This window comes from Eriocheir sinensis, chromosome 3 (assembly GCF_024679095.1).
Source record: "Eriocheir sinensis breed Jianghai 21 chromosome 3, ASM2467909v1, whole genome shotgun sequence".
Classification (NCBI taxonomy): Eukaryota; Metazoa; Arthropoda; class Malacostraca; order Decapoda; family Varunidae; genus Eriocheir; species Eriocheir sinensis.
Genome location: NC_066511.1, coordinates 26,695,976 through 26,720,879, shown reverse-complemented (window position 1 = coordinate 26,720,879; position 24,904 = coordinate 26,695,976). Strand labels below are relative to the sequence as shown.

The 24,904-nt window shown below is 44.9% G+C and overlaps 1 protein-coding gene across 6 annotated transcripts in view; it reads right to left on the bottom strand.

The window, feature by feature from the left end:
* Window positions 1-24,904, bottom strand: part of LOC127007337 (cell adhesion molecule Dscam2-like) — a 376,406-nt gene that overhangs the window by 46,822 nt on the left and 304,680 nt on the right. For all 6 annotated transcript variants that reach the window (XM_050878193.1, XM_050878163.1, XM_050878182.1 and 3 more), the window contains exon 11: window positions 21-172. In XM_050878193.1, coding sequence (XP_050734150.1) covers window positions 21-172 — 152 coding nt within the window. The remainder of the gene's footprint in view (window positions 1-20; window positions 173-24,904) is intronic.

The window sequence follows — 24,904 nt, the reverse complement described above, 5'->3', positions numbered from 1 at the left end:
TGAGAAGCGGCGCGACTCACCATAGACGTGCAGCGGGGCGGAGTGGATGACGGCGGCGGCGGTGTTGGTGGCGGTGCAGGAGTACCGACCGCCGTCCTCCACGCGAACCCTCGTTATGTTGACGTGGCTGATCACCTGCCCGTGCACGTTGACGTACTGCCCGACCACCAACCTGGGGAGAAGACATCTTGCGTTAATTGGCTATATTGCGTGAATGGGTCTTGTCTTGTATGGCTTGTAATGGGAGAACAGAAGAACAGTGTAAATGGAAAGGGTGGGGAAAGGATAGATTGTTCCTGTGTCTGTAATTGGAGGGTGGGTAAAAAGAACGGGAAGGGCTATAGATAAAGTGATGATAACTTGTCAGGAAGGTCTGCTGTTGCTTGTAATGAGATAATAAGAGAAGGAGTAAAGGAAAAGGCCTAAAATTGCACGATGCTGAATTGCTTGGGTCTTGTAGAATATGTACTGGGAGGATGTAGTATAGGAAGACTAAAGAGAAATGCCTATATAATGATAACAATGCTGTAGACGTTGTATTTCTCTTTGAATCGTAATGGGTAGATGTGAGAGAGGAGGAGTAAAAAAGGCTGGGTTGTTAACTTGTTAGTATCCTAAAGCAAGGAGTGGAAAGACGAGAGAAACAAAGTGGAAAGGGAAACGATGAAAAAGATTATACTGGGTTATTGGTGTCTCGTGTAGCTTGCAAAGAGGATGGGAGGAAAACGACACTAAAGAAAGGATAAATAATGTAGCGCATATGCATAGATTGTTAGGGTTTGCAATAGGCGGAGGCGGGGCTAGATATGACAAAGTAAAAGCTGAAGAAAGTGTAAATGGATTGTCATGGATATCTAGTGCACCTTCTGGAGCCATCATATGTAGGCTGACTCTCCTCTTGTCCCTTCTCCGTGTTTGTGATTTGTGTTAATGCTCTTGGTGGGGGAACGAGAAAAGTAAAGGCAAAGATTGAGGGAAATGTTGCCAGATTGGTCAGTAAACAGGGTTCATAGTTACATGCGATATCTGATGTACTGAAGCTAAACCTACGACTCTTTTATGTGCTATGCCGAAGTGAATGCGTTTCCTCGTGATGAGGGAACGAGAAAAATAAAGGAAGTCATAGAAGAAAATTGTTCGGAAAATAGCTCATATAAACTAATGATATCTGATGCACTAGATAGAAACTTGTGCCTAAACATGTGCCTGGCTGACGTATGTGTTGTTGCTCTTCATGGGGGATCGAGATAAGAAAAAAAGGCAAATAAATATGTTAAAAGATAGTTCAGTGTTGTGAGGAGCAGAATCCTTAGTTACATGCGGCGTCTTTCATCTGAGGCTAAACCTATACTACCACGCGTGTCCTGCTTAGTGTTTGTGCGCCGCGGGGACGAAGGGACATCAATTATTCAAGAAGTATAGTGGAGGCTGTGACGGGGAGGAGGAGGAGGAGGCTGAGGAGGAGGAGCGCTGCCACTCTCCGTAATATCCTGTCACTATCCACACCTAATTTTTCCTCCTCATTTTTTCCTCCTCCCTTCTGTCGCATCATCTCATCGCTGCTCATCAGCTAATAGTGCTTCGTATAATTTATTATGAAACAGTTTTTCTTTTTCTTATATAAGTTTTTTCGTCTTGCTTTTTAGGAGTTTTGTCGCAACCTGCTCTGTCATTGCATACTTTATTGATATGTAGTAATAGTTCACGGTGTATATACTCTCTCTCTCTCTCTCTCTCTCTCTCTCTCTCTCTCTCGTGGTCTTTGCAGCCCCCGCACGTATTCAGCTCCAATCCTCGAACATTTTTTCCCTCCAATCCATCCACATTCGCTCCCTTTCCCTCGACTCTTTCCTTTCCCTGAGTCTCCCTTCCTCCCCTTCCCTCCGCTTCCCCGCGCACCCTAACCCATCCCAGTCCCCACCAGCCCATTCCTTTTCATCCGCCGTCAACCCTCCTGGACGCTTCCTCACTCCCACATTCCCACATCTTATCCCTCCGTCTAAATCGGCGGGGCTGTCTGCGTCTCTCTCGCGCCCGCCCACCCACACCACGCCAACAGGTAAAGAGAGGATGCAGGTTTTCTTTACTTTTTTTTCTCTTCTTTTTTTTTGTTTCTTTTTATTTTTTGCTGTCCTGAACTATCTATCTCCCCAGTGCGCTATCTTTTGCCTTCCACCTTTTCCTCACCTTCTTCCTCTTCCTCTTCCTCTTTCTCTTTTTCTCCTCTTGCCTCTTGCCTCTTTTGCCTTCCACACTTCTTCTTCCCTCTCTTCTTTGTTGCCGTGTGCTCTCTCTCTCTCTCTCTCTCTCTCTCTCTCTTTCCTCTTCTTTCCTTATCTGATGTGTGTTTGTTTTTCGTTTCCTTCCTCTTTTCTCTTCTTTTGACGTGTATTTCCCTCTCTTACTTCCTCTTCCTCTTCCTCTTCCTCTGCATCTGACTTCTGCTTTGCTCTCTTCTGCCACTTCTTCCTCTCCTTCATCTGGCCAGCACCTTCCTTCCCTTCCTCTGTTTCTCTCGATTTCGTGTGCTTTCTTCTTTTTACTTCCTCCTATCTCTTCTAACCTGTCCATTCTCCTCTCTTCCTCTCATCTCTCCTTTTCTCCTTTCTCTCTCGTTCTCTCCCTCCCCTTGTTCATATCTACTTTTTCTCTGTTTCCTCCCTTCCCTTTCCTCTTTCTCCCTTTCACCTCTCCCGTGCTCTCCTTCTCTCCCTTTTCCTTTTCATCTCCTTTTTCTGTTTCCTCTCCTCCGCTTCTTCTCTCTTCCTCTCACTTTTCCCTCTCCCTCTTTTTGCTCTTCCTATTAATCTTTCTTTCTGTTTCCTCTCTTCCTCTTTCTCTTCCTCTTATCTCTCCCTTGCTCCCCTTCTCTCCCCCTTCCTACACATCTCTCCCATTTCTCTGTTTCCTCCCTTTCCTTTCCTCTCTCCCTTGCTCCCCTTCTCTCCCCCTTCCTACACATCTCTCCCATTTCTCTGTTTCCTCCCTTTCCTTTCCTCTCTCCCTTGCTCCCTTTCTCTCCCCCTTCCTACACATCTCTCCCATTTCTCTGTTTCCTCCCTTTCCTTTCCTCTCTCTTGCTCCCCTTCTCTCCCCCTTCCTACACATCTCTCCCATTTCTCTGTTTCCTCCCTTTCCTTTCCTCTCTCCCTTGCTCCCTTTCTCTCCCCCTTCCTACACATCTCTTCCATTTCTCTGTTTCCTCCCTTCCCTTTCCCCTCTCTCCCTCTTCCTCTCTTCCTCCCTCTCCCTCTCCCTCGTCCTCGTGTTTGCAATCTCCGTTTACACTCACGCCGGGCGAGTGTAAGTTGATGCTACAGAAATCTTTAGAGGATACGGACACGTTTTTTTTTATTTTTTTTTTATTTTCTGGTTTCTACTTTTATCCATTTTTCTTGACCGTGCGCTTTTGTCCGTCTTTTATTTATCTCTTTTTTTTTTTAGATGTCTTGATATGTAAGTACGACACGTTCTCATTTTTATCCTTACAATGTGGGTTTTTTTTTTTTGGAGAGGAGTAATCTTCAGTAATTACAGAAAATAATTAAAAAAAACCATTGGCGTTGGTGTAGCTGCCGGTGTTAATTAATGACGGTGTTGGTGATGATAATGTTATGTTCTTAGAATAGGTGTGGCAGGGATGAAGAAGAGTGAGATAGAGGCGGTGGAGGTGGTACTGATAGCTGTGACCTGGTTGTGGTGGTGGTGGATAGGTATTATGGTTGTAGTGGTGCCAGTGAGAGTTCCGATCATGGTAAGTTTTTTTGATAGTTTTAGGGGTGACTGTTCTTGGAGCCATGCTGAAAATACTATCGGAGATGCTTCTGGTAGGGGTGAGGATGGTGATGGCGTCGGTGGTAACTGCAATAATGGTGACAGCGGCTTAAAGAGCTCTATAATTATCGCCCGCTCCCGCGTAGATAGGAGGGCGAGGGAGGAATAGTAGTTACAAAGATCTTTGGTAATAATATCAGTGGTAATGGCAGTAGTATTTGTTTAATTTCCAGTAGTAATGGTAGTGGTATTAGTAGCAGTAACAGTAGTAGTAGTAGTAGTAGTAGTAGTAGTAGCTGTCGTTGAAATAGTAGTAGCAGTAGTAGTAATAGTAGTAGTAGTAGTAGTAGTAATAGTATCATCAGCAACGGCATACAACCAGCAATAAAAATAACGCCAACACCAGCAACACGGGGGGCAGCGTAGGCTTGTGATAACACGCTATTATCCCGCTTTTGCATAGATACCGCCAGGCACACTACAATGGCACGTTATCTGGTCCGTGTCTCCGGCGGGCGCTGCGGGATTACCCTGATCACCCTTGCCACCCCCGTAACTGCCCTGAGCCCCAAGCACGCTCTGAAGCATCCCTCAGGCGGCCTGCGTCCCGGCGGCCTCACATACCGAGTGCCTCATTAACATAGTGGGGACGCCGCTGGATGGGTCGTCGAGGCCCTGCTTGCTTTACTCCTGTTTGCTCCTGCTCCTCCCTCCCCGCGCCGCCGCCAGAGTTTTGTTTGGTAACCCCCATCACTCCTTCCCCCCCCCTTCCTACCCCTCCACCCCTTGTAAGAGCAAACGTGGAGAGAGAGAGAGACCGAGAGAGAGAGAGAGAGAGAGAGAGAGAGAGAGAGAGAGAGTTTTGAACCATGAAAAAAGAGAGAAAGATAGGGGAGGGAAGGAAATGAAAGCAGGAAAGGGAGGTAGAGAAGGCGAGGAGGAGGTAGAAGAGGAAAAGAGAGAGAGAGAGAGAGAGAGAGAGAGAGAGAGAGAGAGAGAGAGAGAGAGAGAGAGAGAGAGAGAGAGAGAGAGAGAGAGAGAGAGAGAGAGAGAGAGAGAGAGAATATGACGTGATGTTCTTTTCTCAATCTCACATCTATTTAATCCAATCTAGTTGTCTCATTCCTCGCCTGTTCTATCATTTCATGAATTAAATCGAGGCTATTAATCTTTTGTTGATTATTGGAAATCATTGGGGATATACTAAGTTCATAACGTACCGGTGCTCTTAATATCTTTATGATTCGCGGTATTTGTAGTTATATATTTTTTTTAAAACCAAACTCCCTCCTACAATCCTTCAGCTTCTCTGCTCTTATGGGTCTTTTTTCTCTCCATTTCTTCATGATTCGCGGTATTTTGTAGTTATATATTTTTTTCTAAACCAAACTCCCTCCTACAATCCTTCAGCTTCTCTGCTCTTATGGGTCTTTCTCTCTTAATTTCTTCATGATTCGCGGTATTTTGTAGTTATATATTTTTTTCTAAACCAAACTCCCTCCTACAATCCTTCAGCTTCTTTGCTCTTACGTTTTTTTCTCTCTTAATTTCTTCATGATTCGCGGTATTTTGTAGTCATATATTTTTTTCAAAACCAAACTCCCTCCTACAATCCTTCAGCTTCTCTGCTCTTACGTTTTTTTTTTCTCTCTAATCGTTTGCGCTTCGCCCGGCACTATTTACGAATGAATAATATGGAAACCAATTTCAACCTGTCTGAGGAAACTTTTTGCACTCATGGGAATATATTTTTCTTTCGGTAATATGACCACCCGCTCCACATTTCACATTATTGACACATTTCAGCCATTCTAAAACCATTTTCGCTAAACTCTCTTCCTTCCTGCCTGCACTTAGTTTTTTTTTTAATATCCACTAGAAGATTTTGAACCTACATATGTCCGCCTCTTTTTTTTTTCCTTTCCATCGCCATTTTCACTGATTTTTTTTTTTTATCGCCCTCGTGCCAGTGTCTAGTGGGCTAATTTCTTTCAATCTCTCTATCCATTTCTTTTCACTTCCATTCTCTTTCCCGTTTTCTCAGCAACTTTTTTCCCCGCCGCTCTCAGGCAGTCATTACCACACCGTCCTGCGGCCATTTCTCTTTCTCCTTCACTTCGTCTCTCTCTTCCTTCTCCCATTGTCTGTCTTTTTCCGAACTGAGCCACACGACCCTTCCATCCTCTCTTCCTTTCTTATACCCCTTCTTTTTTTTGTCTTTCCCCTCGCTTCTCATCATTATTAGTTCTTTCTCTTCTCTCACTCTTTTCCCTTTGCTTTTCTTCCCTATTTCTCTTTTCCGTTTTCTCTGTCCTTCCCTTCTCTTATTAAATTTTGTTCTTTCTCTTCTTCACCCTTCCCTTCACTTTCCTTTTCTCTCTCTCTATTTCGTGTCCTTCTTTCTCTCTTAGTTTCATCTTCCCATCTTCTGCCCTTTCCATCCCTTCCCATCCCTGTCCATTGTTCCCTTCCCTTCCTCACATCCTCCCTCCCTTTTCGTTTCCTTTCCCTAACTCCTCCATCCTTCATCCTCTCTGCTTTACCAACTCTCACGACATATGTCCTCCTTCCTCTTCTTCCCTTTCCTTCTCCTCCCCTCTTTCCCTTCATCTTCCCATCTCCTTCCCTTTCCATCCCTCTCCGTAACTCCTATCATCCTTCATCTTCTTTGCTCTACCAACTCTCACGACATATGTCCTCCTTCCTCTTCTTCCCTTTCCTTCTCTTCCCCTCTTTCCCTTAACTTCCCTCATCTTCGCTGCTTCGCCGACCCTCGCTCACCCTCTACACGACATACATTAGAAGAGGTCGCGGGACAGTGAAGAGTTGCCACAATTGAGGTAGAAAATTGTGCCGGGTTCCTGACTTCTTGTGAATCGGGGTCGCTGGAGGTCGAGGGCCCATGCATCACAGTAATGTTTCCGCGTTTATCAGCTGTCCGAGGGGCGAGGGAGGGAGAGCGAGGGTGGCGAGGGTGACGACGATGGCAATAGTGGTGGTCGCATTGGTTGGTAATGGTGGTTGTTACAAGTAGTGGCTGTGATGGTGTTGGTAATGGTGGATGTTGTTGTTTGGATGAAGAAGGCGGTGTTGGTTGTAGTGGTGTCGAGGTTAGTGACGTGGATGTTGGTAATAGCAGTGGTGACGGAGTGGTTGTAGGTATTGGTGATGGTAGCGGTTGTGGTGATAGTGGTGGTAGTGTGGAGAGTGAGGTGGTCGAGTGGGTTTGCTTTAGTGATGGATGCGGTGTTGTTGCGGTGGTTGTTGTGGTGATGGTGGTGAGGTCGTCAGTAGGGAGCGAAGTGGGAAGGAAAGCGAATGGTGGTGAGTGAGTGGTGTTGCTGGTGTTGGTGTTGGTTGGTGTTGGCGAGGAGTGGTCGTGTTGGGTGCTGCTGTTTACGATGTTGTGTACGCATTATCGGTGGCAGCGCTTCTTTTGTAGTTCTCGTTTGTCATCAAGAAGGGAAGTACACCAATTGGGTTTCATAACATTGTGATTTCGAAAGCAACAATGACGATGATGATGATAATAATAATGATAATAAAAAAATACTACTACTACTACTACTACTACTACTACTACTACTACTACTAATAATAATAATAATAATAATAATAATAATAATAATAGTGACTTGTTTATGGAGAGACCATTTGTATTCACTTCATTTCCATACTATGATAAATAAACCTTCCAAATCGCATTAACCAATTAATTACATGCGCACAACTGTTTGATTATAATTGTCTACGTTCCTGTATTGCATTTCCAGTACATCAGGAAAGTCCAACACCTCTCCAATCCACTTTCACCATTAATATGTATGGCAGCCTCCCATTCAGACGGTGATCAGAAGGAAACGGACGTGTATATACATCAGAAAGAACGTCTGATTATTCTTCGAAGACATCAAAGCGACATGCCTCCTTTACGACCTATTGGTGCTCCTCTGGTCCATCTCTTCCTCACTGATGGACGGGAGAGACTGGACGGAGAAAGTGGAATCAATCGTTGTTCGTATTACTTGATTGCATATCCAGAATAACCCAAATGACTCTATACATGATTGCGCCGCGTCTCTGAATGGTGTATGATTTGATTCCTATGGTTTGTTTATTTGTTTGCTTGTTTGTTTGTTTGTGTCCTTACTTTTGCTGATTTACTTTCTCTTGTTATTTTTTGTTACATCCTAAACACACATTAGTTTTGTGGTTACTGTCTGCCGGGGGTGGTGGTGGATTAGGTGGTAGCAGCGAGGTGGAGGTAGAGTTGATATCATGAGGTGGTGGTGGTGGTGTGCTAGGTGGCGTGCAGTGTAATGGTAGGGTAATGGTGGAAAGCGGTACTAAACAGCTGTAAATTATGGTGTTGGTTGATGGTGGTAGTTGTAGTTATGGGAATCGTCAGTTTTGTAGGTCGCGAAATTTCGGGGGAGTTCACCAACGAAAGCCTTATCCTAACACACAAAGTTATATATATAGTAAGTCATTATTATTGTACGTTTTTAAGTTTCCCACCTATAACAGGAAGAATATTAAGTAGCACCACTAGATAGATAGTAAAGTATTATTATTTTATTGATGATAATAATAATAATAATAATAATAATAATAATAATAATAATAATAATAATAATAATAATAATAATAATAATAATAATAATAGCAACAAAAATAATAATACAATAGCATAAATTAACGACATAAATAAACACCACCACCTTCAATAAATATAGACAGAAGAGAGAGAGAGAGAGAGAGAGAGAGAGAGAGAGAGAGAGAGAGAGAGAGAGAGAGAGAGAGAGAGAGAGAGAGAGAGAGAGAGAGAGAGAGAGAGAGAGAGAGAGAGAGAGAGAGAGAGAGAGTGAGAGAGAGTGAGAGAGAGAGAGAGAGAAGTAAACGGAAGACAGGAAAAAGATAACAGAATTTAAGGGAGCAAAATTTCCCCACCTATCACGGCGTCGCATCTCCAAGGCTCTCATTATTTTCAACATTTCTCAGACGCCTCATTCCTGCCTGGTGTCATTTCCTTTCCTCTCGCCATACACTGCACGGAATATTGCTCCCCTTCCGATGCTGGAGGAGGAGGAGGAGGAGGAGGAGGAGGAGGAGGAGGAGGAGGAGGTATAAAATGAGAAAGAGAAGTAGGAAGGAGAAGAATAAGGAGAACAGGAAGAAAAGCAGGAGGAAAAAGCGGAAAAAAGAGGAGGAGGATAAGGACGAAAAGGAGAAGGAGGAGGAGGAGGAGGAGGAGGAGGTATAAAATGAGAAAGAGAAGTAGGAAGGAGAAGAATAAGGAGAACAGGAAGAAAAGCAGGAGGAAAAAGCGGAAAAAAGAGGAGGAGGATAAGGACGAAAAGGAGAAGGAGGAGGAGGAGGAGGAGGAGGAGAAGGAGGAAAGGAGGAGGTATAAAATGAGAAAGAGAAGTAGGAAGGAGAAGAATAAGGAGAACAGGAAGAGAAGCAGGAAGAAAAAGCGGAAAAAAAGAGGAGGATAAGGACGAAAAGGAGAAGAAGGAAGAGAAGGAGGAAGAGGAGGAGGAGGAGGAAAAGAAGGAGGAACAAAAATGAGAAAGAGGAGTAAGAAGGAGAAGAATAAGGAGAACCGGACGAAGAGAAGGAGGAAAAGGATGCTGCTGGCGATGATGCTGGGGACGAGAAGAAGGGGAAAGAGGAGGAGAGAAGGAGGAGAAGGACGAGGAGGAGGAGGAGAAGGAGGACTAGAAAAGGAGAGATGTGGAAAAGGAAGTGCAGTGATCAACAATGGACGAAGGAGGACGAGAAGAGTAGGTCAATAAAGGAGATGAGGGGATGAGAGATATTTATGGTGGTGGTTGTTATGGTGGTGGTGATGGTTGGTGAGGTAAAGAAGATGGGATGGGAGGTAAGGGACAAAGGGAAAGATGAAGGGTAATTAGAAAAAGGAGGAAGATGATGAAAGAGCAAAGGAAGAAGTAAAATGTGACGTATGAAGAGGACGTGAAGGGAGGGATAGGAGGAGGAGAGAAAGAGGGAAGAAAAGGCACAGTAGAGGGAGGAAAGATGAAATAGAAATATAATGATGAAGCTATTGAGGGCCTTTGGGTGGAAGAGAAGAAGGAGGAAGAGGAGGAGAACTAACAGAAATAATAATAATAATGATAATAATAATAACAGGAGAAATTGGAAATAGCGGTGGATAAGTAGAAGGTTGATGAACAAGTAAAAGAGGACGAAGGAAACAAAGAAGAGAAGGAGGAGGAGGAGGAGGAGGAGGAGGAGGAGGGTAAAAGTAAGAGGAGTCGGAGAAAGAGGAACAAAAAAAAGAAGCACACTGGAAAAAAGAGGAAGTACACATATGGAAAAATCAAATAAAAGATGAGGAAGAGGAAGAGGAGAGGAGGAGGAGGAGCATAAAGGGAAGATTATGAGGAGAAGGAAAGGAAGGGAGGGAGGAGGAGAAGAAGGAAGAGGAGAAGAACTGAGAGCGGAAGGAAGGTAGAAAGCAGATGAAATAAAAGAGAACGAAGGAAAAAACGAAGAGGAGGAAGAAGAGGAGGAACAAAAGGAGAAGAGGAGAAACACACATAAAAAAGAGGAGCTATACAAATGGGAAAAAAATGATAAAGAGGAGGAAAAGGAGAAGGAGGATAAAGGGACGATTTTGAGGAGGGGAGGACGGAGGAGGAGGATAAAGGAACGGAAAGGGGAGGAAGAGTAGAGGGAGGAGAAGGAGGAGGTGGGAAAGCGGAAGAGAGGTAGGTGGATAAAGAAGAAGACGGATGAGAAAACGGAGAGGAGGTAGAGGAGGGCAAAAGTAAGAGGAAAAAAAAAGAGTAAAGAGGAAAAACAGACAAAAAAACTGGATATACAAATAATTTAAAAAAAATGAGAAAGAGGAAGAGAAGGAGGAGGAGGAGGATAAAGGGAAGAGGAGAGGACGGAGGAGAATAAAGGGAAGGAAGGGGAGGAGAAAGTGGAGGAGGAGAAGGTGGGTTAGCGGAAGGGAGACTTGTAGAACTTCCCCCTCCAGCCTCTCTCCGGCACGCGAACAATCTTGGCTTTGATCGCCCGGGATATTTTCGTCCCCAAGACTTCTTCACTTCGGCGAGACACACGACGGAGTTCATAGTTTGCCTTGCTCGTGTTTCTCTTGGTCCTGAATATGTAGTATGGGCGGTATATATTTAGCTGTCTATCTCTATTTATCTATCTATCTGTGTATCTATCTATCTATCTGTCTCTGTTTATCTGGTTATCTATCTGGAGGGGGGTTGGGGGGAGGTTAAGTTAGGTTAGGTTAGGTTAGGTCTATCTATCTATCTCCATCTCTCACGTTTCATATACACCGTTCAGTTTCCCTTCTCCCTGTCTGTCTATTGGCGTGTGTATCTTTCACTATATATAGGTGTCTATTGGTGTATTTCTTTGTCAGATAATTCATTCCTTTTTTTTCATTATTGTAAAGGAGGCAGTTAAAAGTAAAGATAAGAAGAAGACCGCTATTACATATCTACGAAGATGGCGATGCAAGTTTCCTGAAGAGATAGTCGTATTTTATTAGAGTGTTTATTAAGGTGTCTTGGTGCTCTCCTAAAGGCGTTCAAGTCGCATAGGGAAGGAGGAAATACAAACCGAATAAGGATGTTGCAAGAGTTTACGAGCCCAAGGAATGAGAGGATGGATGTCAGTCTATGTGTATCTGTATGTATGTGTCTATCTAGCTTTTTCCCCTTTTCTCTTTCGCTCTCTTTCCCTGTCTCTCTCACACGTAATAAAAGGCTGTGTCAAGGTAGTAAATTCTTCCATTCGTCGTCCACAAAGAGACCCGCTCGGCAGATCCACAGAATTCGTAAACACAGAGACGCAGAGAAATGGAGAGCCGAACGAAATACCCAAACACCACACATACAGGACTCCAATGAAAGAAAAAATGAAAAAAAGATACGATAGACATGAAAGCCTGAGAATAGAGAGATAGAGGGGGAGTCTGAGAGAGAGAGAGAGAGAGAGAGAGAGAGAGAGAGAGAGAGAGAGAGAGAGAGAGAGAGAGAGAGAGAGAGAGAGAGAGAGAGAGAGAGAGAGAGAGAGAGAGAGAGAGAGAGAGAGAGAGAGAGAGTTGAGAAAGTTGTTTAACACTTTTTTCCTAACTTTCAAACACACACACACACACACACACACACACACACACACACACACACACACACACACACACACACACACACACACACACACACACACACACACACACACACACACCAAAAAAGTAGAAGTTGCAGTAAATTTTTGTTAGTAGTAGTTGGAGGAGGAGGAGGAGGAGGAGGAGGTGGAGGAGGAGGAGAAAGAGGAGGAGGAGAAGGAGAAGTAGTAGTAGTAGTAGTAGTAGTAGTAGTAGTAGTAATAGTAGTAGTAGTAGTTGTTGTTGTTGTTGATGTTGTTGTAGTTGTTGTTATAGTAGTAATCGTAGTAGCAAAAATTGTCGTGTTTTAGTAGGACCTTCATTACTTTCGCCTACGACCACCACCACCACCACCATCACCACCACCACCACCACAATAAGTACAAAGCCGCAGCAGGAGCCGTGGCAGTGTAAACGGTAGTAGCACCCCTCCCCCCCCCCCCCACCACCACCACCAGCCTAAGCTCAGCCCCAAACCCTTGACCCGGGCTCAGCCGTCCCGAGGAAGAATGTGGACGCCTGAGTTACGGCACATTAAGGGAGTTTCTTCAAAAAGGGGGGGAATTACAGCTCGGTATATCAGGCTCAGCGGGACCGGGAGTGGCTCATGACTAGGCCGTAATGTGCGGGGGGGCGCGGGGGGGGGGGGAGAGGGGAGTGACAGCACGCTTCTTTACGGCGAGGGACGAGGGAGGATGAGGCCAAGGAAAAAAGAGAAGTGATGTAGGAGAGAGCGGGAAAAGTGTGTGAGGTGGTTTTGAGAGAGAGAGAGAGAGAGAGAGAGAGAGAGAGAGAGAGAGAGAGAGAGAGAGAGAGAGAGAGAGAGAGAGAGAGAGAGAGAGAGAGAGAGAGAGAGAGAGAGAGAGAGAGAGAGAGAGAGAGAGAGAGAGAGAGAGAGAGAGAGAGAGAGAGAGAGAGAGAGAGAGAGAGAGAGAGAGAGAGAGAGAGAGAGAGAGAGAGAGAGAGAGAGAGAGAGAGAGAGAGAGAGACCGAAAAGAAAACTAGATATACGTGAAAATGAAACGGAGTCGTGTGGTATTCATGCGAGAAAGATGAAAAAAAATAAACCCATAATGAGGCGATGTACTAGAAGGGGATAAAAAGGTGATTGAGTTACTGGTGATGGTGATGGTGATGGTGATGATGGAAAAGCGAGTAGAATAAATGAAAGAGGTTAAGATTATACGCGAAGAAGAAGAGGAGGTCATGAAGCAAGGAAAAAGAAGAATAGGGAGAATACAAAGTGATACATGAGAGGAAAATATATAAACAGTGAAAATATATAAGCAGTATGTCAGATGGAGAGGTAGTAAAGAGCGACTTGGGTGATATTTAATGTTAGGAATGGACAATTAAAAGTTACGTAAATGTGCTACGAGCTGTGTGGGAAGAAAAGTTTGCGAGTTAGTGGGAGGAGAGTGAATTGAATAAAGAAGAGGGCTTAGCGTGAAAAAAGCTGAGGGATTGCGTGATAATGGAAGGCGTAGGAAGATAAAAATACTAAAAGATCATCAGAGAGCTTAGTGGCAAAGAGGCGCCTGGATGAAAGATACAGACGGATTAGTGAAAATGGAGAGAAGAGAAGCGAATGGATGTAGACGAGGACTATATTACAAGAGAAGACAGGAAAGGGGAAAGTGTTGGTACAGAAGTTAATAGTGGAAAGAGCCGCGTAAAAGTAAAATAGAAGATTATGGGCGACCACCGTAAAGAAAATAGTGCGTGCAAAGGGAAGAATGAGGATTATATTACAAGAGAAGACAGGGAAGGGGAAAGTGTTGGTACAGAAGTTAATAGTGGAAAGAGCCGCGTAAAAGTAAAATAGAAGATGATGGGCGACCACCGTAAAGAAAATAATGATTGCAAAGGAAAGATACAAGTTGAAAGCAAGAAAAAAGGAGGAAAGGGGAAAGAAAACTAGATAGCAGGGAAGGAAAGAAAGAAAAAAAAGAGGAGAAGAAGGAGAAGGAGAAGGGAGTTGACTAGGAGGAGGAGGAAGAGGAGGAGGCGGAGGAGGAGAAGTACATAATAGAGGGAAATAAGGAAAAATGGAGAGGAATAGGACATTAAATGGGAAACACAAGAAAGAATGAAGAGAGATAGACCATAAACGGCTGAAGGGCTAGAAAAGACAGACACGAAACAGGTGGAAACAGGGAGTGGCAGAGGGAAACACGCGTTGTCTTTGCAGGAACTAACCATATTTTCGAGAACGGGGTCGTCGGCGTCGCTATCATCGTCGTATTGTCGCCGAAATAGTTGTTTGGTGTTGACGTGAATGTGTGATGATGGCCTCGGAGTGTGAAGTTGGAAACGCTGTACTGCTGGAGTGGGCGGCAGGAGGTGGTAGTGGTGGTGATGGTAGTAGAGGTTATACCTATGCTGGTGGTGGTGGTGGTGATGGTGATGGTGGTAGTGGTGGTGGTTGTGGGAATGGGGGCGATGGTGCAAAGTAGTGGAGAGTTTGGTGCTGCACAACCTGAGTGTGTGTGTGTGTGGGGGGGGGGGGTTAGGAAGGTAGGTAGCTAAGATGGGAGATACCTCTTTTGGTGATGTCTGCATAATAAAGTTGTTTGTATATGTATAATTTTTAAGACTTTCCTGTTTCTCGTAAAGGCTGATGCGAAGCTCATTTGTTGTGGATGGAGGGCGACAAGCATGAAGATAGATCGGCTGCCGAGTTGAAAAAGGCGGGTGTTGCGAATAAGTCGGGGAATTGCTTTCGTTGTATCTTTTTTTTTAAACTGTGATAGTTATATAAATTACTAAACTCTTTTTGGGGTACGTTGTCGTGTATTTGTCTTAAGTATGAGTATGAAAATGAGAAGCCACTATCATTTCGAATTCGAGGTTGGGAGTTAGCGGTAGTAGATATAAGAAGAATGTGTGGAAGATGTAATATAAAGGAGAAGGCGAGAGAAGCACGAATGAGATGCTTTGGACACGTGAAAAGGAGAGATGATGATGAACCAGTGAAGAAGGCAATGATGGCGGGGTTAGGGGAAGAAGGAGTATCGGAAGACAAAGAATAAGATGGAAAGATGTGATAAAGTGTGACATGAATATACTAGGACTGCAAGAAGATGATACAATGGATAGAAGCAGGGGGCGAAAGACAACTCGAGCGGCCGACCCTGCAATACAGTGGGATTAAGGTCGTATGAAGAAGAAGAAGAAGAAGAAGAAGAAGTTAGCGGTATTTAGATTCAGTTTTAAAGGACGATATTTTTTTTTACAACTAATACACCATAAATCTGCGCGGATATTAATGAATTCAGCGGCTTTTTCATGACACTTTGAATCTGTGATAATGCAATATTTAGGTGGAAGTGTACCGAATGACCTTTAAAGACGCGATGTCCTTGGCAGTCTGGAGTCATGATAAAAGTGTTAGTGTTTTTTTTTTTTGTGTGAAGTGTGCATAGCGCCGATTACAGGGATGCCGGAAAGTGTATGAAGGGCGGGGGAGAGAGAGAGAGAGAGAGAGAGAGAGAGAGAGAGAGAGAGAGAGAGAGAGAGAGAGAGAGAGAGAGAGAGAGAGAGAGAGAGAGAGAGAGAGAGAGAGAGAGAGAGAGAGAGAGAGAGAGAGCACACAGGCGTCGCATCCCCCATTCTTTACACGTCCCTCTGGATACCTAAACGACCTATACATTATGGTCCGCTGTTAGGAATATTGCGTGCGATTCCGGTTTACATCCACACACAGGAGGGAGAGGAAGGAAAGGGAATGAAGGGAGAGAGACACACATCCACGCAAGGGAGGGAGGGGAAGGAAAGGAAAGGGAGGGAAAGGAACAGGAATAGCAGGCCGCACGGGAACCTCTCCGAACAAGGCCCCAACACTCGCTCACAGCCCCATACCAGAGCTCCCCGACCTGCTGTCTCAGGCCGGACGCGCTTTATGATGCGTGGGCGGTGTAGAGGAAGGGTTTAGGCGGTGTTCCCCGGGCGGGCGGGCTGATTTATGGGGCAGAGCTCCTGTTGGTGCGAGGCGATGCTTCATAAACGATTGTGTCGCCTGAGCCCCCTCGCTAGCTCCTTCAAGATGCTAGATTTTGAGAGAGAGAGAGAGAGAGAGAGAGAGAGAGAGAGAGAGAGAGAGAGAGAGAGAGAGAGAGAGAGAGAGAGAGAGAGAGAGAGAGAGAGAGAGAGAGAGAGAGAGAGAGAGAGAGAGAGAGAGAGAGAGATAATATGGTAAAAAGTCCATAAGATCAAAACAAATCAAGTTAATACAAGCTTCTTTGATGCAGGCAACCCCTTCTCTGTTATGCAGACATGAACAGACAACAGCAGTCTCTTTTATTGCTCCTATCGCCAGCCTCAGTACACTGGCACAATGGTATAACAGCGACGCTTTGCGACAAAAAAAAGTTGCAGTGATCTTGGAGATTTGTCAAAGTCTTGTAGGCCATCTCGTGGACGGCAGGGAACAAGGGCAGGTGTGCCCCTGATGTACATCATTGCCGGGCCAGGAGTACCTCGTTGGTCCACACGTGAACATACGGTCACGTGACTACATTGTCACCTGCACTTATACAGGCAGCCTTGTGTTTCTGGAGTGATAAGTCTCCCCCCCCATGTGTGTGTGTGTGTGTGTGTGTGTGTGTGTGTGTGTGTGTTTTCCTTCCCCGCTAAAATTTAAACACACACACACACACACACACACACATATATATATATATATATATATATATATATATATATATATATATATATATATATATATATATATATATATATATATATATATGTGGTAGGGGAGAGGAGAACACGTTTGGTACTATGAGGGCGTTTTGTTGCGTTATGGGTGAAAAATTCGTATGAAAAATGGGCCGTGGCGGGCGAGGTGCGACCCATTTTTCAACATGGACACCCGCGGCGGAGCAGCAGACACACACTCGCTGAATAATTGAGCCGCTACGTGTGGCGCAACGCTTCGTCAAAGAAATGTTTCCACGTTACAATTTAACTGAATATGAGAAGACTCGCCTAATATTCAAATACATCACGACGAGCAATAACGGTGAATGCAACAGCAACTATGCCACAACCGCCGCTAAAAACAACAGCATTAATAACAACATAAAATGTAACAAAACAAACTAACAACACCAACAACATCAACCTTTTTCCACCGCACGCGATCAACACACCAAGCCTCTGCCTGTCGCTCCATTTCCTTTTCTCCCGTGAATAAGTGCCCGTCCAGGCCTCGTCCCTCTCTGAACCCTCGATGCCTCTCTACCGGCACCCTCCCCGCCTCCCTGCACCCTCCTTCCCTGCCTCCACGTCCACCTCCTCCATCCCCAACACCTCTAGTCCCTTCCCTCCACCAGTAATACCATCATGTCCTCTCATTCCATCCTCAATACCTCCCCGTGCCTCCCTCCACCCTCAGAACCTCCATGCTCCCTCCCTTCACCAGTAATATCTCCATGCCCTCTCTTTCCATCCTCAATACTCCCATGTCCCTACCCTCCACCACCCGTACCTCTAGCCCCCCCCCTCACTCCCTTCTCTACCGGTTATATCTCCACCCTCAATTCTTCCCTGCCCTCCACCTCCGCCCATTATCACCCTCACCACCCCTGCTGTTTGACTCACGTGTGTCGGGAAATGAAAATGCTCCTGAATAATGAAGTGCAGGAAAGTGTTTGCCAGCAGTTTTGGGCGGGGGAAAGGTGCGGAAAATGTATAGCCCAACATTAACTTTGACAGAGGTGGATGAGGTGGTGCAGGTTAATTAATGTTAGACGCGGAAAAGAGAAGTTCATGGTATGTGTTGATATGAGCAGATGTACGAGGGGAGGGGATGCTTAGTGGTAAAGAAAGGAAAATATGGAAAGCGTTGGGCAGAAATCTACATTGCAACATTTGACGCTACTACGAGGAGGTACATGAGGCGGCGTATGTTAATGTTAAAAATGAATCGATATTAATATGTGCAAGTGTGAGTAGAAATTAGTATTGCAACATTGGACACGACTATATGGTTAAAGAGGTGATGTATATTAATGTTAAGGAATGGATATTGATATGCTTTGTATAGGTGTGAAGGAGCAGTGTATGGCCCATAGGAAGATGTTTAATAAGGGGGAATGAACACGAAGCACGGGAGAAGAACAAAAGGACTGTGAGGTGGATTAGGTAGCTTGAGTTCAGTGAGGAAGGGACTTTGATATGCATGGAAAACGGGGCAGACGAATGGTGTGAGGATGAAGGGAAAACAAAAAACAAAAAACATGCAGTGGAAAAGGGTGAGAGTGTGGGAGGAAAGAGGAGGGAAAGAGGAAAATGGCAAGATAGGTAGTTCCGGCATCATCTCCCCTTCCCTCTGCCCCTTTTCCCCCCTCCCCCCCTCCCCCCCTCCCATAGCCCGCGTGTGTACAGTGTGCGGCGGAAATTAAACTTTTTCTTGATCGCGGCGTCCGAAGGCAGTGAGTGGTAGTCTTTGTTTTGAGCTTCGTCAGAACGCGGCAACTCTACGGAAACCGGCCTTATATATGATAGGAAAAGAGAGAGAGAGAGAGAATGGTTAGCGGGAGGATGAAGGGAGGGAGAGATGGAGTGGACAAGAAGCAACATGCAGACAAGGGGGGTGTACAGGAGACAGGGTTGACATGGCTGGACGAAGTGACGGTTGAGGAAGGACGGGAGGGCGAAGAATAACACAGGAGGACGAGAATCAAGCAGCATGTTCTTCATCCTTTCAATAAGTAGTCTCAGAGAACAGTGATTCCTTGCTCTCACGTCTGGGCAGCGGCGAGGAGGGTCGGCGAACCACTTGAGCGAATCTGGTCCGAGGCTCCGAGCCGCTCCAAGACTCCGCCCGCGTGTTTCGAAGTGTTCGAATCAGAGGGGAGAGTGTATGGCCATTTAAAGTTGGTGGCTATGCTATAAGAGCTCCTATATAAACTTTTTACATGCCTATTGAATTAACCGAATATACTTACACTATATATTCATGAGTACTGGAAGGTAAAGAATGAAAAAAAAAAAAAGTCGTCACTATTATGGTTTCACACACGCATCGATGAACATGAATAAAGCAGTTCATTGTAAAAATAATTAATGTAAAAGATTAAATTTTGCAAATGAAACAAACATTATATATAAAGCAGACTAAGATTTTTTTTAAATAAGTATACATGAGAAATATTTAACTTGTCACGAAAGCAAATGAACTGAGCACATCGGAATGAATCAGGGTGACTAACTGGCAGTCGTCGTGTGGGCATTGCCAAGGACGGACGCTGGTTGCCCCGATGCTTTACGTAACGCAGTGTTTTTGTGCTTGTGTCTTCGTCTGTGTTTGATCCCCCACGGACCTCATGGGGACATTCTAGGCAGCGGGATGCATACTGACTACCTGCTGTGTCAAGACGGTGTTGATCACAGCAGCACCCCGGCTACTGCTTCCCATGTGTTGAGGTAAAGTTTTGAATGCCTGTCCACCCCCATTGCTCCCGCTTCCGTGACATCATTGTATCTCGTTCCGAACTATATTTTCATGTAATGCATAAGCCGAACCCCCTATCATAGACAACCCCCTATTCACTGTTGCCACGTCTCCAACTGACCTCGCGTACCGTGCCCCTCACATTCTCTCTCTCTCTCTCTCTCTCTCTCTCTCTCTCTCTCTCTCTCTCTCTGTGTGTGCGTGTGTGTGTGTGTGTGTGTGTGTGTGTGTGTGTGTGAATTTGCTTGAGGGTCCTGGCATTCCATAGGCAGTCCTCATATTTTATCAAAATTATGCCATATGGTAGACAGTGTATGGCAGATGGCAGATTCACACCAAAATATGGCAGAAATGCCATAATCAAGGGAGGCAGCACAACTGTGGTGTGTTGGGTTGGGAGGAGCATGACCCTGACCTGAGCTGACAACGCCGCGAAGACAGCGGTGCCAAGTGCTGTACGAATTTCTTTGTGTTCACTCACAAATAGAGAATCATTCATAAAAAAAACATATTTTTTTTGTATGAAAGAGAGAGAGAGAGAGAGAGAGAGAGAGAGAGAGAGAGAGAGAGAGAGAGAGAGAGAGAGAGAGAGAGAGAGAAGGGTGTGAGGGGGGTTGTTCGGGAGTTGAGCTGGAGACGTGGCACCTACGTCAGAGGCGCCATTTAAGATATATCGGACTATAATGCTCAACATAACTGTGAGGACCTTGACATTGTATTTATGCTATATAACTGTCATTGATATTCGTTTTCCTGTGTAACCTGATTCGACGCTGCGGGTACAAACATTGCCTTGCGAGTATTTGTGGCAAGACTGTGCTAGCGTGGAATAACTATTAGACACAAATCTGGTGGGATCGTTGTATTGCCGCGTCCTTGCCGTGCGAGAAGAGCGGCGCCGGGTGAGCGGCAGCGGTAATGTTTCTGAAGGCGTCTCGGGAATACTTGGAAGGCGTAATCATCCTCCCGGGACACTGCTTCTGTAATTCTGTGTCCTGCGGTGATAGCTGAGCGAAGGATGGTAGTCCTTGGTTAATGTCAAGGGAGTAATCCAAGTTAGTAATTAAGAAGATCGCGCTCTAGTTCATTTTATACATTTTATCTATAATGTATAGAAAAAGAATATGAAATGTTCGAAAACTGTAAAATTTGGCGATCTTGAACGGCGAGAGTTGTCCAAAGTCAGTCGCTGGGTCAGGTGTATGGCCGGCAGCGATGGGGGACTGGCCTCAAGGGGGGCAGTTACCAGGGAGGAACGGGGCAGTTTTCGAGGCAATCGTTCTTCGGGGACTTCTTACTCTGTGCTGCTGCCAGGGGCCAGTCTTATCAAGGAATGGGAGGGGCAGGTGTCCGTGGCTTCCGGGATGTTGATGGTAGGAATCGGGCCACGAATGTGTTGGTTTGAGAGGCCGGCGAGTATACAGGATGTGAAGGGAGTGGGCGGGGAAGGGGCCGAGAGTTGACATGAAAGGAGAGGGGTGAGGGCAGGCAGGGGATGGGGGCCAGTAAATAATGCGACAACAGCCTGGGCCAGAAAAGCTTTCACTTTGGTCAACTTCGAGACGACTCGAGGAAATTGCGAGCCTGACACCTCCTCTCGAACCTCTGCGTGGCACCGACTTTGTCTGACGCTCCGCTGGTAACGCCCTTCCTCTGCCCTGTCTCTCCCACCTGTCTTCCTCACTTTGATGCCGGCCTTTACCTGGTGTTGTGAAACGTCGACCAGCAGGGGAGAGCTAACAGGTGGAGTGGCGGGCAGGGTCGCCGGCAGCCTCCACCTGGTTTGGACACGTGCGCAGTGACACGATATGGACGTAGTGTTTGGCCGATGGTAAGGGGAGGCTTGCCCACTCTCCCCCTCCCTCCCCTTGTCACTCCCTCCGCCACGCACCCTCTGCTCCCCTACTCCCTCCCATTTTTCCCCCTAGTTACTCAGTGTCCGCCCCTCTCGCAAACCCTCAACGACACAAATTCTAGAGTTTACACACTCGTCCCTCACCCTCTGTCTATCTCTTTCCCCCTCTTGTCTGCTTTTGCCCTCCTCTCTCCCTCTGTGTGTATAGGATTGGATGACGATACGGTGTGTGTGTGTGTGTGGGGGGGGGGGGGGGGTTGCACAGCTTTTGTTTTTCGCTACTGGTGATTTAATCTTTCTTATTTGTTCTCGTATTCCTGCTTCTTTATCGTTCCTTCCTTCGTTTCACATCTTCATCATCCTCTTAATCTGTCTGTCGCACAGTTTTTGTTGCGCCCTTTAATCCCTTTTTTTTTTATTTTTTTTTTTTATTTATTTATTTATTTTTTTTTTGCTATCGTCCGCCTTCATTTTTTCTCCCTTCAGTCACTTTTACCTCCCTTCCTGCTTATTCTGCTCCTCCTCCTCCTCCTCTTCCTCCTCCTCCTCCTTCTCTATCCCCTCCTCATGCCCAACAATGAATAGCCTTAAATTTTTTCAAGAACAAAACTCTGAAAGCAGGAATGTTAACATCTTCTTATCCTAACATTTACAGTTATTTCCTTTGTGCCGTGCCTTTCACTACATTAACTATAGGCAGCACTTTCATCATGATCATGGGGAACTAAAAAAATAAGAATATTTTTTTTTACCAATGTCTGTCATGTGCTTAGAATACAGCAGGCTGGTCTTAATTAAACTGTTCTTCCGTGTCTCTTTTAGTGTTCCTCACCCCTCCCTCCTCTTTCTCTTCCTCTTCCTGCTCCATCTTGTTAGTGGAGAAGTTTATTCTTGTCTCAAGGGGAGGCGCGCCCATTCTCTCTCTCTCTCTCTCTCTCTCTCTCTCTCTCTCTCTCTCTTTTTCTTTCTTTCTTTTTACATCTTACATATTGCAATTGAATACATATATGTCGACTCTCTCTCTCTCACCCACACCCACCCATCCACCCACCCACCCCCACACACACACATACATACATACATACATACATACATACGTCAGTGCTTCTATCAGGGTTGCCGTCGACTTCCCCTCCGCGCGTCAATCCTCCCCTCGACTGGCAGGGCATGAATGACTTAACTTTTTTAAATGAATGTATTTGCAATATGTGCATTTATTTTTTTCCAGCCTTGCATGGCATTTTATTTTTATTTTTATTGCTCTTTTTCTACTCGCATGTTTGCTCCTCACACTTGTTCTGATTCGGTTGTGTTTGTATTGCCTTTCCTTCACGTTGTCTGTTTTTATTTATTTTATTGTGTTGAGATGAAATTTCGTCACCCTCGTAAACAAAGCGCCTAAGTCATTATTTTCTACTTTACAGGAATCAGAAAGGAACTGTCATTATCTCATTTGGCTTAACCCGGTAGCAGCGATAGGCCAAATTTGTGGCTTTACCATGAACCAGCGACGAGCCTAATTTTTGCCAGGATATAAACCCCCCAAAATAGATGATGCATAAACTGATCAAAAATGCGTTGATATATATTATGAAATGGTTTGCGTGAGTGATGATTTTTTCTCATTTTTCTCGCTTAGAGGGGCCTTTAAGAAACATGATCCCCGCAGCTACCGGGTTAAGCTTTAGGCAGAAATGAAAAGGCCAATTCTAGAACACTCGAACCGTGAATGACGAAGACAGCTATACAGAAATGGGCGTCACATGATGAAAAATTTATAAAGACAAAAACCTGGAAATCGCTGAAAATGACTTAGGCGATTATTTAACGAGGGTGACGATTTGCTTTTGTAAGGTATTTTGTCATGAAGGTTTCTTGTCTTTGTTCTCTCAGTTTCTTTGTCTTCCACGATTTCCTCCGGTATTTCCATCGTTATTTTTCCGACTCCTTGTCATTGGTCTGTATTTACGTTTTCTTCGTATGTATTGTCTTTATTCCCGTATTCTATCTATCGCCGTCTTATTCTTGGTTCCTATGCATTTTGTCATTATTCGCGTCCTTGATCTATTGCTGTCTTCGTTCTCGCTTCCTGTACATTGCTGTCGTTATTCTATGTTTTTATGAATTACTGTCTTCATTTGCCGACCTTTCTCATTACTGATCTCAATATTTTTTTCTGTGTATAGTACTGAATGTCTCTGTGGCTCGTTCCTTCTCGTCATCGCCATCTTTTATCACCCTTTCTCGTCACTTTGTAATCTCGTTTTCCTTGTAATGTCTTTTTTTCTCTCGTCATTGATGTACATATTTTAGTTTCATGCGTATTCCTGAACTTATTTTTAACTCGACTTTCCGGTATGGGTCTTTTCGTTCACCATACGTAACATCACGGAACTTTCGGAGGTCTCTCGTTTTATCCCTGTATTTCTTTTTTGTGTCTTTTGCGATTCCCCGGTAGATCTGTCACTAACTTTCTCAATTTCTCGGTAGATCTGTCAACAACTCTCTCGACTTCTTTATCTCTTGCGATTCCTCGATGTCCCGCTCTTTACCTCCCGATTCTCCGGAGTCAAGTTTTCCTTCCATTTCAGTTCAATCCTCCATGATATTCAAACTTCCTCTTCTCTGTTTTCGCCTTTTTTTTCTAATTTCCCTTCGGCGACCTCAAAATAACACTCACTTTTACCTCCTTCGTGTTCTTCGCCCTTCGCAACTTACTGGGATTTTTCTTGGAAGTTTCCATGTAACTTTTTATTTTAGTATATCTTTCCGATCTCCTGGTTAATCTGTTATTAACCTTCTCGACTTACCGGCAGTGTTGTTTTTATGTCTTGCGATTCAGTGGTGTCTCTCTCTTTATCCCCTGATTCTCCAGAGCCGAGTTTTCCTTCCATTTCAATTCATTCCTCCATGATATTCAAACTCCCTCTTTACTCTTTTCGCATCTTATTGAATTTCTCCATCGGCGACCTCAAAATAGCATTCACTTTTACCTCTTTCTTATTCTCCGTTATTTGCAACGACGGGATTTTCGTGGGTAACTTTTTCTTTTCTTTTTTACATCTTTTCCGATTTCTTGGTAGACCTCTCATAACTTTCTCGGCTTCTCGGCAGTGTTGTTTACATCTCTTGCGATTCCTCGGTGTCCTTCTCCGGAGTTTGATTTTGCTTCTATTACGTTTCTTTTCTCCACGATGTTCAAACTGCCTCTTCTCTTTTCTCGCCTCTTTATTGAATTTCTCCTTCGCCTCTCTCTCTCGGCGATCTCGAAATAACAAATTGACTTTTACCTCTCCCTCTTTTTTCTCTCTGTTATTTCCACCTCTTCGTTCACTCACTTTCCTTCCTTCTCGACCGTCAATTGCTTCTCTTTCCTCCCTTTTCCTTTCCCCTTCGCTTCCTCATCATCAACCCACCTACCTCCTCCTACCCGCCCTCTTTACCCCATCCTCTCCCTCTTTTCCCTCCCTCCTTCCTTCCTCCACCACTCCGGCTCCACGAAGAACCTTTCATTTTTAAATATTCTGACGGAGACGCGATCCTGAATTGGTACCTTGTGTTTTAAACCTTCCGCTCCGGTGATCCACAAAAGGTGTTTACGTCTAGTCCTTGAGGCGGCGGGCGAGGAGGGAAGGATGGATGGCGGGAGTACGGGAGG